This window comes from Cyprinus carpio, chromosome B7, assembly GCF_018340385.1.
Source record: "Cyprinus carpio isolate SPL01 chromosome B7, ASM1834038v1, whole genome shotgun sequence".
Taxonomy (NCBI): Eukaryota; Metazoa; Chordata; class Actinopteri; order Cypriniformes; family Cyprinidae; genus Cyprinus; species Cyprinus carpio.
This window is the reverse complement of record NC_056603.1, coordinates 22,725,113-22,739,009: the sequence shown is the minus strand read 5'-3', so window position 1 is coordinate 22,739,009 and position 13,897 is coordinate 22,725,113. Positions and strand designations below refer to the sequence as shown.

General features: G+C 35.8%; 1 protein-coding gene across 1 annotated transcript; it reads right to left on the bottom strand.

Annotated features, from left to right (window-relative positions):
• Nucleotides 1–333: 333 nt before the first annotated feature.
• On the bottom strand, nt 334–13,057 carry syt13 (synaptotagmin XIII). Its single transcript, XM_019096851.2, has 6 exons — nt 12,645–13,057; nt 9,627–9,831; nt 8,508–8,645; nt 6,787–7,103; nt 3,734–3,857; nt 334–3,132 (listed from the first exon to the last, which is right to left on the bottom strand). Exons 1-6 carry the CDS (start codon nt 12,816–12,818, stop codon nt 2,828–2,830), a joined length of 1,263 nt encoding a protein of 420 aa, XP_018952396.1. The 5' UTR covers nt 12,819–13,057; the 3' UTR covers nt 334–2,827.
• Between the last annotated feature and the right edge of the window lie 840 nt (nt 13,058–13,897).

Here is a 13,897-nt window from a genome sequence, read left to right as displayed (position 1 = left end):
AGACATACTGTTCCCTGTCATGCCCTGCACCAAAAGCCACACAGAACACTTTAACATGCAACAAGACACTATTTAGTTTGAAGATGAGAGGGAAAAATACAAGGTAAAAAAGATGACTTTAATTATGATCCATTTTGTTTTCCGCTCTCTCTTTCTCTGATATATTTCTCAGTGTGTGTTCATTTGCCGCTGACTGTGGGAAGAGCTGTTGGTCTGGATATCTGTCACTTCCTGTTATTGCTCATCTGCGTGTCATCTATCAAGTCTGACCAGTTCTATAAATAGATTTGTCAAATCTCTGACATCAAACAAACACACGTGAGAAATAACACATTTGAGAAAGGAATATTTATTTTATTTCACACCAACACACGGCTATTTATCTGTGGGTTAAAAATACATTCCTGTCAGTATGAAATCCAGAGTGTTATGCAGCAAGATCATAGGCTATAGATGGATCATATCGCAGTGATTAACATTCCACTGGTCATCCCTCTCTGGAAAAGTATTAGGCACAGAAATTATGTTAATTCAATAACCATTGCACCATAAATGTTCAAACGTGACTGAAGGGCAACTGAGATTGTTATCTAATGTATTTACCCACAAGACGGGGGATTTCACTGCTTATAACTGCTACCCAAGGAACCTCTAAAAATATATTTAAAGCTACATTTATCAAAATAGTTACACATATGTGACATAAACATATCATTTATGATCTAATAATTAGCTGGATTATTAGTAATTAAAAAATTGCTTTTAATACAATGATATTAAAAAGTGAAAATGATGAAAATAAAGTCTGAAGAAAAATTTATGATCTAGTTGGGGATTGTATTGTAATCAGGTCACACAAAACAGATTAAGACTAAAATACACACAACAAATACTTCAGCAAATATCTTGTGTGTCTTGTTTTAATATTTGCCTGGAGCTGATTGATTGGTTTTACCATTTGGCTGAATGACTACTATGTTGGTTATAGCATAAAATATGCATTCCTTTCCAGACAGATGCACAATATTTGATTTTATTGGCATTTGGCATGTCACCTAGAATGTGCGCTCCTGGTGAAACTCTAATACTTTTTCAGAATAAATCATTGCTGGTTTTGTTTTGCTACAATTTGACTTGGAATTGGAAAGAAGTAAGCATATACTAACTTGGGTTTAAGTCCGTACGTTTAGGTTAAAAAGTCCATACTTTTACATGGGACCAACATCTTTAATTTCAACATTTTACAACATTGAGCTAAAGATCTGTAGTTTGATAAGTGATATATGGAAGCTCATTTTTGCCACAGAATAAAGAAATAAAAAAGGTAATTGTGACTTTATCTCACAGTTCTGAGTTTATACCAGAATTGCAAGAAAAAAAGATCAGAAGTGCAAAATGTTTTATTATAATTGCAAGTTTTTATCAGAGAGGGAGAATTGCGAGATATGAAGAATTATGAGATGAAAATTTGAAATTACAAGGAAAAAATTTAGAATTCAAGGTTAATGTGCAAATGATTTCTCAGAATTGTTAGATTATATCTCACAATTCTGTGTCTGTACTTTTTATTCACAATTCAGATTTCGATTTCTCAAAGTTATGAGAAAAAAAAATCAGAATTGCAAGAAACAAAGTCTGAACTGTGAGATAACATTTGCAATTACCTTTATTATTAATTTAATTAATTAATTAATTAATTTTAAACAGGCTTTCAAAGGTCTCCAAACTGAGTAATTTTCATTCCAGTTAGCGAGTTAATTTTTTTCAAAATGTCCTAAAGTACAATAATGGTAGAAAGCATCATCCTCCATTACACTCATGATAAAGTAACTGCCCATAGTAACATTTCTGGAGCCAGGCAGTGCCTGTTGTGATCCGTCATCCTGCTAATACACATATATAGTATACATATCCTTTTGTTTACATATATTTACATTTTTTTAAATTAGAAGACAGTGGTAGATTTTTTTCTGTATACATGCATCTTGAGAAGAGTAAAGCTGCCCTTTTGAGACCCTGTATATTTATTTAGTGTGTTACTGCTGTAAAGGTACTAGCCACAATCCACAGTTAGTGAGCAGGGCTCCATCTTTCCAGCTGTGACAGTGTGACTAAGAGGATCCATAAGCCTTCATAGCAGGAAAACCAAAACTTCTTGCTATTAAACTTAAATTAATTATTTACCATAATAGACTGACAGAAAAATCTGCCTGTGGAACATATAAGGACTTCATCTGACAAAAGATTGTTTACCCTAATATTTGTTGTGAGTGTTCATTTATGATGAGTTATGAGGGACATCTGTTCTGCCAAACCTAGTTAGATACAATAGTTTAACCTTTCTCCTGATCTGATCCAGCCAGGCTTTACAGTCTACAGTGTGTCAGATATGAGCTGTTTGCCTCTCTCTGTCCCATAAGTCACTATGATATTGACTGAGTGGGCTGTTCAGTCATATTTTATATCTGACAAGTGTTAGGAGATGAGGATGGCTCCAAATCGGACCAGTGTAAAACAGCATTGAGTAATTTGAAGACACATTAACAACAACACCAAAGATAAATGCAGCACTGCTTACATTAAAATACTCTAAACTACTGTGTAACAATATTAGTACAGTATGTGACTGTCTCCCGTAGCTTTTACCTTCAGAGAAAATACTTTCATAATACTTAACGATAACACTCATTATATCTAGATAAATATTTATTATATTGGCGTACTACATATTTTTACACAGGAATAGAGTACTATCATAAAACTCCAACCACATGTTTAATCAATCGTTGCATGTAGGTGGTGTTTTGTAGAATATTAACCTGTATTCTTAGGTGTAAAGTGGATGCCACATTGCAATTTGCTTGCGTGGATTATCTAGCATCTGTTTCCAGTGCTGCAGGCCAGTGCCAGAGGTGTGGAGCCCCAGCATGCAGCGGCCAAGAGGGAGCAGGGTCCCGGGACGGTCCAGGTTCAGTACCTCCAACTCCACGCTGGATTTAGCCAATAGCTCACTGGGCAGCTCCAACATCATCATCTCATTCCATACCGGATTCATCTTGTGCTTCACTCGCCGTGTCTGCTTCTTTTTCAGCTTGGCATTTTGGTGTTTCAAGGTCAGCTTCACCGATAAATCTATCGGAAAACATACAGGATACAGTGTTCTCTTTATTACACCTATTGACATTAATATTCTATGTATCATATTTATTTATTTCGAACCAGTGTTTTGGAAATTGGGTGGATGGATAAAAACATTATAAGGACATTTGAATGTTTTTTTAAAGTTATTTCTTATGCTTACCCAGGCTGCATGCACAGTAATATTGTGAAATATTATTTCAGTTTTAAAAGAACTGTTTTCTATTTGAATATACATTTGAAAATATATTCAAATAGGAAACCATTCTTTTAATTGTAATAATATTTCACAATGTTAAAGTTTTTATTGCATTTATTGTATCAAATAAATGCAGCCCGTGTGAGGATAAGAGACCTCTTTCAAAAAGAAAAAAAAAAGAAAAAAAAAAGAAAAAAAAAACTTTATTCCAGACATTTGACTGGTATTTAATATAATTTAATTGCTAAATGCATTGCATTGAGCTGCTGAATCTCTAGTTCGCTTCCATCTTAGAATACAGATAACACATGATAATGTAATAGTTGACTTTGGATTATTTTTAATGTTCACACAATAATTCAAGTGCTGAAATGGTTGCATGTTAGTGGTAAATACCTATGTTGTCTTTCAGTTTGTCTGACTGAAGTCCTCTAGCCTTCATTACCACCACTCCAAGTCTATTGGCCGCTGGCAGATAACTGAGTGACAATAGTAGCTCTCCAGCTGATGATGCCACTTCCTGCAGAAAAAGACATAGAAACTTTTGGTTAAAGTTTTTTTTAATAAAATCATTGACCTGAAAAATAATTAAATATGGGTCATGATATTTTACTTTTTAACTCCGTGTTCACATAAATGTGGCTTTTAGAATTTGCATATTCATAAAGATCTTTCTGCAGGGCTAATGAACTTTGCTTTTGACTGCATAAAGAATACTTTCATGCAAATGTTCTGGTCATTTGTGAGGCAGACTGAATGTGGCCAGCTCCTCCCTCAGGGTAAAAGTTGCTGATTTGAAATTAACATTTTTGTCAGCACACTCCTCACATTAAACACTCTGAATGATGGGATTTCATTAGCATCATGACCTTACACTAATCTGCCCCTGCCTTCAGTCTGCCCCATAATCATCTGCATGAGCAGAACATGGCATTTTCTTTCACAAATGTACTGAAATATAATCTGGTGCTTTTGAATTAGCTCTGACTAGACTGGATTTGTCAAGCTGTTGTGTTTGATACTCCAGTGCAGAGACGATGAACACAGTGTCAAACATTGATAAATATTCTTCAAATGAACAATACTGAAAGCTTTAGGGTAATGCAATCATTATTGTGATTAACATTCTTGTCATTGAGTCAAATTAGCACAGTAATATTCAAACTGATAAAGTATGGATAAGAACTGAAATCACATTCAATGCGTGCATATATATCTGCCCATATACTACAGTACATAAGTTTCTGTCTCATTTCTTAGTTCATCAGTAATATTTAGCTGCAAGAATGGAAATAGAAGGTAGAAAATAAAAGAGTCCAAGGTCTTCATAAGCCAAAGCCCTTTCCTGAATAATCAAACATGAATCATATGGTAAATAAGGGCACTCAAAAGAATAAAGAGTATATGAACAAATGAACAAATAATATATTTTTAATGGTGCTTATACAACCTAGTTCAACCTGCGTCATCCTTTTCATCACAGCCCTGGACCATTACATACAGTACATGCAAAACACACACACACACACCAAATACTTCTAGGCCCGCTCAGGCATTACTTCCTCTCTCTCTCTCTCTCTCTCTCTCTCTCTCTGCAGTCCAGTGGTAGTTAGTAATTCCTGGCATGTCTGTGTGTGTCTGTTAGAACCGGATCTCCTCTGGGAGGTGTGATGACGCAGATAAAGATCTTCTGCTCTAGTTCTATGAAATCATCAACAGATCACACAGCAGTGGGGGTGGAGTGCATGCATGTGCTTCCATGTGTGCGTGTGTGTATGTGTGTGGGTGTGTGTATGTGTCTACATGTACAGTTTGGGACCCCAGAGACTGATTCAAAGCAAACAAGGTGTAGAGGGAGTACAATATCTTAAAATAAAGTCTAAGATCCATTCTTCTACCACATCTTATGAGTAATGACCCATCCCTCACATATGTGGATGTCCGAAAGAAATGTCGGAGCTATTTCTAAACTGTCAATATGTGCACTTTGCACTTGTGGAGACTGAGAAACACATGGTCAGCATCCCATAATAAAGTCATAATAAAGTGTGTCAGAAGAATATTACCTCTACTGCTGTACTAACATTGTGATATTGTTACTTTTTTATATTGTATTTTTATATTATGTAATATTGTTACCAAACCTTTGAGTCATCATAATTAAAATAGCTTTAAAAATGTACTAAAAATGTTTGGTAACACTTTACTTAAAGCCTTTTATATATAATACATTATACAAGTCGTTTCAGTGTATGAATAATGTCTTGTAATGCACCTTATAATGCATTGTATGATCTCATGGATAATTGTAATCACAGTTACAATACACTGTAGCACTGCTACACCTTTAGAAAGTAAAATGCATTAAAACACATGACAAACAAACCTTCAAAAATTATAATGCATTTTAACTTTGGTTATAATTATTTCTGAAAATATATAATGCATTACAACACATTATGTATATCTTTATAAAGCAATATACATAAAATGTAAAAATGCACCAAATGTACAAATTACACAGTTTGTACAGTATAGAATACAGTATAGAATACCATTACGCCTGGAGAGTCCCCATAAAACATAAAAACCAACATGTGTGCGTGGGTGCATTAGTAACAATCCAACACAAAACATCAGCATGATTCACTGACTGACTTTTCCACCTCTCTAACCTTGAAATACATGTTTAAAGGTCATACTCATGCACATGTGGTCTTGGTCAGGCTGAACACTTTAAAGTCCAATAAATATATAGTTCAAACTGTACGAAATTCCCTTGAACAGCCCATTGATATATTTCACTAAATCTGCTAATACATTCATAGACATTGTCCACACCAACGTGGTTTTGTTATCCACGAAGTTAAATTCCTATTTATTACATGGCTTACTGGAACACTTTATTCTGATTGGTCAAATGGAATTCAGTGGGTGTATATTTGTGTCATTGTTTATTTGTGATGGCAAGTAGTATCTCTCTGTTTTGCAGCAGTTTATAAAAAATTAAATATCAATTAATTATAAAATGTTTGCATATTTGTATTCTAAAGACTGAATTTTTTTGCACTATAAAGAGTATTTTTTAAAAAAAATACATATTTAATTGAGTTTGAGAGATTTCATGTAAAAAAAAATCTGCATACCTCAAATAGGTATCCTAGGATTTAAATGCAATGTAAGATTTTTAACACACAAAGTGTTTGTTTTGAGAATATAAATTATATTTAACAACAACAACAAAAAAATTCTAATATCAAATCAGTATTTCATATTTTCATATTCTTATTAGCACACAGTAAACCCCAAAAGGAATAATGATGAGGATCATCAAATACTACACTGATGAAGATTATTTTGTGATAATGACCAGCTGACAAAGTTGGTATCAGCTGAAATGAATAGTGCTGAATGTTGCAGTTGTGGACGTATTAAGCAATGTTCCTCACCTGTTTGGGTGGCTGTAAATCAACCCAGCAATCAGCGTCTAACATCATGCTTATATCAGCCAGCTTAAAGCGCATCGTGCCCAGAGTGGAATTATGGGAGAATCGATCACAGCAGTGAAGTGAGAGGGCCACCTCTCCATCTAGACTGTCTGTGTCTTCTGTGGCCTCCACGGGAAGAGCGAACACCAGCTCTTCTCCCCACTGCACATGCACTGCCAGCTTGTGGACGGCTGTGTGAGCGTGCTTCTGCTCTTCAGAGATGCTCACACACCCTGATATATATCCCTCACATCCGGCCTCCACTGATATATTCTCCGCTGCGGAAAAAAGAGAATATGAGTCATATTATAATAAGGAGCAGGGTGACAAATTGGGCCACATGAAGCTGCTCCAAGCCACCGAGGCACCAAGCGTCACTTGCTCTCTTTTTTATGACTCCTCACTTTTCATTCCTTTCTACATCTCAGCCAGCATGACTGATCCTCTCCCCTTTTCCTGTTTGGATGAGCAGAATAGAGGTTTTGAGTTTAAAGCAGATTTACGCTCATTACCAATAATGATGCGTATCAATCATGGCTGCTGCTATTGAAATGGTAATTCTGTGATTAAGAGGCTTTAAGCTGCCTGAAAGAGGCTTTTATTTCTCTCAAACATTGGTTTAATCACAGAGAGTTTGAATATCAAAACCTCCCTATGTTCCAGCCTTGAAAGCAGAGCAAAACCACTTTACAGTGACACCTCTATCCCACAAACACAACACACCTGGCTATACCATAAAAGATTACAAGTACTACACCAAAGCCTGCTTTTTACAGATATCTGCTCATGTTGTGTGACCTTTTGATGACCTCTGCACATACTGAAAAACTGCTCCTAGACTATCGCTTGGGGATGAGTGCAGAATTGCTTGTGTCTGTTATCTGATGTATTTGTTAATGCCTTTGCACTGATATTTTGCCCCGATTTGCAGTGAGCACAAACTCCATTTTTTTTAGCTTAAGACTATGATTCCATTCAGCATCCAAAAGATATCAAACTTTGTTTGAGCTGTATATTTTGAGCTGAATTTAAAACACATATTGTTTTTAATTTCCACAAACTTCTTGAGACATTTTTTTGTGGGAGCTTGTTTTTTCATTTTAATAAATCTATTGATCCAGTTCACAAAACCAGTGTAAATGATTATTTAAAGAAACAATCTGACCCAGTTGTCAAGTTTACTAAATTTACTGTATCAACGATTTGGTAGCAGCAGCCAAATTATCTGTAAATAACTTAAATTAGTGTTATTTTAGTATAATTTTATAATGTTATAGTATCTATTAATATTATTTTGGGTTAGGTTTTATTTTTGGTTTTAATTTTAGTTTAAGTTTTAGTAATTTTATTATGCGCTTTTGTAATTTTCACAAGTTTTTTATATTTATATTTAGCACTAATTTATTTAATTTCAGTTTTGGTGTTTGTGATTTTAGTACTTCAGCTAAAACTTAGCTCTATGTTTAACTGTCTGAATGAACTGCTGCTAAATTAGTCTTCTTACAACATGTGGCAGCATTTTCACAGGAATCCAGGATGTTGACACTGTTGAATGTATCCTTTGAAACACCTGTTGGTAAATGATCACCAAAGAGATGCTACACAATGTAGTCTGAGTTTCCCCTTCAATTCACAGGTGCCCCATCTTTCTAAAAACATCAGAGCAGATGAATGTTTATTACCTTCTACAATACTGATGTGTAGCTCTCCATTTCCTTTGTGCAGGCTGATGGAGAAGTGCAGTTTGGGATATAGGATGGAGCTACTTGTCGTCATGGCACCGGTTTGCTCAGATGTACAGGGCGTTTCATCTGTGGAAGCTAGTATGAAGAAAATGAATAGTGAGATTAAAATCATTAAAATCCTTTGGATTCCTTAATCCAGAAAAGCACTACAGACTACAGTATAGTTATTTCTGTTCCTCTTGGGACTTTTCACTGTTTGTATGCATTAGTGGTGAGGATTGTTCAGTGACTTTTTCTGCAGCTTATATTGATGAGCCAGTAGGTGATGACAAGTAACTATCTTTTTAAAGTGAGTCATGGAATTATTGACATAGCTGCATCAATCAATAACATTGATTCATTTAGGATTCATTCATTCATGAGTGCTGCTTGAAGACACACAGCATCAAAAAAAGACAATGTAAGTAACAATAATGCATCTAAAATGTTCCTATGCAACCAATCATATGTGATATCATGCTGTTGGTCTGCCAACGCAGCACAAAATTGAGAAAAACAGTACACATGATTTTAAATTTTTCAAAGAAGGAACACTTCTTATCTTTCTTTCTCTGCATCCGCTAGTGGGGCGAATAAACGTCAAGTCTTGCTCAGAAAGGAAGGTCTTGATCATGAATTATTATATTGTATGTAACCTTCACGTGACGTGATAGAAACTGTGAGTCAGATCAATGGATGTCAACCAACAGTCATGATTATAATAACAGGTTTTACTACTTTAATGTGCCTCTGTGGAATATCTGCACAGATTTTAACAGCATCAGCAAATGACACTAGTGTCTAACAGGTTAATGGTGTTTAATGGCTGAAATTCCAGTTTGCGTCTAATCCATTAAGGGGTGATATGACTAATAATTCACAATTAGAATTTTTCAGCCCCATAAATGGTCGACTCAGATTTTCCCGAATTCAGACTGGCTTAAATTAGCTGGTCTCTCTCTGGCTGGAATGCATTGGAAGTCTGGATTGCACAGGAAAGCCAGTCACTCAAACACACCCGCACACACACAGTCTCCCCCATTAAGTTCCATTAGATTTTAGCTGTCATTTCCTTACCTTGCCGCGGGAGGGAGAAGACCTCCTCACGTTCGGTTGCCTGGTTACAGGTGTCGAGCTCAGCAGCAGACGTGTCGTTGGCAGCTCCATGTTCTTTGTAGTTTACTACCTCTTGAGAGGTGACAGAAGGTTTGGGGCGGTAGATTTTAGGAAACTTGAAAGATGCTTGAGGCTGGATGGGTTCTGTGCATTTCTGTACACTGAACTAAAACATGTACATAAAGAAGAAAGAGAAAAAAAACATGATGATTGGTTCTGAGAATAGACAGTTAAAAGAAAAGGTTACTCACTCTAACCATCAGGTATTCAACCTGCTCAGATTTTTTTTTTAATTATGATGGAATATTTAGAAAACATTGATTATGCCAGGTGACATCATTCCAGTACCAATCCAGCAAATAATATATTCAATAAAATTAGACTATAAGCCCAATAATAATAATAAAAAAGTAATATTGGCTCAGTGTGAATGGATCGTTTTCATTCCCAGAGGAACTAAAGCTCAAAAAGTAATCAATTCCATTCATTCTTTCATTATCAAACCTTACACAGACATATTCTGTACTCTGCATTAATTTTAACCACCTTGACATGAGACAGGGGCATTTCACTTAGGGGCTTTCTTATGGCTGTATGTTTCATTGAGGCTTTGAAATGTAGAGTCTGAAAAAAGCAGGAACGCATGAATGAAAAAATCAATACTAGAGCACTCCGTTTCCCCCAGGTGGGCAGTTATCATGCTGAAAAAGAGTGCACAGAGAAAGGAGCGAGAGAGGATATTTTTATACACCGTTCATCTTCCACCGGCCCCCTCTTTATTAATAATAAATGCTGGTGCAGTGAGACAGTGCCTGCCTACTTTAAAATCCAATATGAGATTGACCTTAACGCTAAATATATACTCTATACTGATACACACAATCACATAATTCTCTAGATACAGACACAGCTCTGTCTTCATTGTGGTGTTTTTTTAGACAAAATCAGCAAATGAACTTTAATCAGTTTCCGCTCATGTCTGAATCAGATTTCATTTTAATTGGGCAAATCAAAGCAGGCTTAAAGATTTAAGAAGGAAATCTACGCTATCAAAATCATTGCCATCTCTTTCATAAATGGTGAGAATGATTGTGGGATTGTAGGGATTGTTGAATTCACAGATTCCAGTCATAAAAAATTAATTTACTGTATAACACGGAAAGTCCTAACATTTGGCAAAATTTGGATGAAGAAATCAAATGGTAGGGCTGTGCACTTAATCAAGTGAACTTGATTAAACAAGTTCTATGAATATTAAATCACAAAATGACTGCTATTTAAATATGTTTGCATGTCTCTGTGTGAATGAATAGCACAGGTTCATCTACCCCACATACTGAAAGCATACGTGACCCTAGCCGTGTTTTCAGCATTAAAACGATATGTATATTAAAAAGCGCTATACAAATAAATGTGAATTGCATTTTAAATAATTAAACTTTTTATGTTTTCTGCATTCATTTGATTACTACAGTTTTTGATAAGAAATTTGTATTACATTATAAAACATTAAAAACATAAAACATTAGAAAAAACATTTCATAGGGCACTATTATTGTTAAAATGTTAATAAACTAATACATTATCATTAAAAGTTTTATGAATTTAATTTAGTAGTCACACTTTTTGATTATTAAAACGGAACACACAGAATTTGAGGGGGAAAAGGAATTGGGGGAGAAAAGTTTATTTCACAAGGGATGGATTAATATCCCTGTATTTTTCATGTCACTTTTAATAAAGACATGTTGCTGTTGATAAAATTTGATATGTGGTTTGTGTGACGTCTATTTTTGAAATCATTATTGGCAACATAATGACAACCAAAGTGTCCCCAAAAGGACAGTAAAATCTGAAATCATGTACATTGTGAACCAGTGGTCACTATGAGAAAAACAGCTTAATAAACATAAAAAAAGACATAAAAAAACCCCCATAAAATGTTAAAATGCAAAAATGTTTCAGTAAGGTTTATATTTACAGGCAGTGGATGGGAAATATCATTAGCTCAAGATAAACAATACAAGTCAATAGAAAACATGATAGAAGACATGAGAGAAGAACAATTGTGTGTGTTTGCAGTTATGTGAGTCGTGACTCTAGACTGTTTCAGGGAAAGCTCAGCAGATGCCGAACAACACCAGCGTGTGAGTATGTACACGAGTGACAAATCATATCAACACAGACAGACAAATCATTTCTAAACTAATTACCTCTTATAAAAGCACTCTGGAGAAAATTCTAATAATAAAACACTTGTCCCTCACCATTCTTAACTTGCCTGTTACTGTATGAACTCAATGTTCTTTGAAACAATCAGAGTTCTGTTAGAGAGCTGATCTGATTTGAGATATATATATATATATATTTTTTTTTTTAGGAAAAAAGTAAACATGAAGGCCCACCCCTAAACATAACTGTCATATGTCATATGGGGAGTGAGCAAATCATATGAAAAGTTATGAATGAGATCATACAAATTCATACAAATTAGCCACCAGTTTGCCAAATTATGAAATACAAATTGTCATGAGATTGTGTTGGTTTTTCTGCTCCTACTACACCAAGCATCAGTAATACCAGAAATATGAAATAAGGTGACATATAGGCAACTACAACAGCCATTAAATTTGATTTACAATGTATGTACTATGTAATCAAAGAGTAGAACATAATTTTCAGTACATTTACACCATAATGTTATATTATGAGCTGGAATGATGACAAAGTCATCCACTAAAGAGTTTTCAGAAGCATGCAAAGAAATCCTTTTTAGTACAGTATCATTGTTTCTGCCTCAGTGAGCTAACCTGTGTTATGTAAGTGCCACTTCCATCCTTCCACTCAGGTGAGTCAGAACATTTTGTTCATTGCATATCCCAGCCTGTGTTCTCATCTCTGTTTGTTCTTTTATAAGCTCTTGTCTGTGTCTGTATTTAAAACCAAACCTGGGTGCCGGTCCATGAGTATTGGTCTTACCTGCGTCAGAGTATGCAGGATACTGGGTTTGGCTTTCTCTGGGTCAGCCTCATCCCCTCTCTCAAGTTTCCCCTTCTTACAGCTCTTGCACAGCAGGGAGAGACCACACAGTGTCAGCACTCCAGACACGGTTCCCAGCGTAGCCCCCAACAGCGCTGTCGCAGACACGAGCATTCCCACCTTGAAACAGACACCCAAACACACCGAATGAAGTGCAGAGGAGAGAAGAGGAGAAAACAGGAGGAACAATCCACTCTTCAGTGATGTGACTCCATGGTGAGAGAGGAGGAGAAGGAGGAGGAGAGAGGAGATGAGTGGAGAGCTACTAGAGACATAGAGTGGCACGTGTATGTGTGTGTGTGTGTCCGTGATGCACTGTCTGAAACCAACTCAGCCTGGCAGACAGAGCAAAAGGGAGAGAGAGAAGGAACGAGAGACAGACATAGATAATGAAAGGGGAGGGGCTTAGATGGCTGGCAACCCCTCCTCAATAAAGAGAAGTCTGTCACTGCAGCCCCCCCTCTTCATCACCAAAGTGGCTGTACGTCAGCCTTTACGTCAGAGCTGCGTGAACTCACCTTCACACACTGGTATGCTGAAGCAGATCTTCATATATACACTCACAGTATAGAGAAATTCTTAAAATAATGAGGTATGAAGTGTAGGAGTGTCATTATGAAGAGAGGCTGTTTTATTTACGCATTTGGCAGACGCTTTTATCCAATGCAACTTACATTGCAATTTATCAGTTCATGCATTTGCTGGGAATCCATGACCTTGGCATTGCTAGCACCATGTGCTGCTGTTTGAGCTAAAAAGTTAAACAACATTAAAGACAGGGTTAGATTTTATAAATATTGTTATTATTAAATTTACATTTCTGATATCTAGGCCTATATTTTTGTGATTTTGCTAGGTGCCACCAAGCTTGTGCTGCTTGGGCACTAGGTTTGGTCAAACACTTCACTCACTTTCTTGTGTGCCAAAAGTGCATATGGTAAAAAAATAAAAGAATCTCACGTTCTTCTTGACACATTAATTTATTTTACACTTCTACACATGTGACTTACAATAATAACACAAAATGACTTTTCACAGATTTTATTATAAGATCAGATTTAGACAGATGTCTAGGCATGTGTCCTTATGTAAGTATAAGTGAAGAAATTGAGATTATAGGAGAAATGTTTTCTTGTACAGAGGAACAGCAGGCTAGGACGGCATCCATCATGTAGGCTACTAATAATGACAAT

What these genes read in the sequence shown, in the direction of transcription:
- syt13 (XM_019096851.2), bottom strand. Translation starts at nt 12,818, where the DNA reads ATGCTCGTGTCTGCGACAGCGCTGTTGGGGGCTACGCTGGGAACCGTG. An exon ending in ACACATCAGTATTGTAGAAG is followed by an intron (nt 7,104 to 8,507) that starts GTAATAAACATT and finishes TTTTTTCCGCAG; the next exon opens with CGGAGAATATATCAGTGGAG. An exon ending in CAAACTGAAAGACAACATAG is followed by an intron (nt 3,133 to 3,733) that starts GTATTTACCACT and finishes GTTTTCCGATAG; the next exon opens with ATTTATCGGTGAAGCTGACC.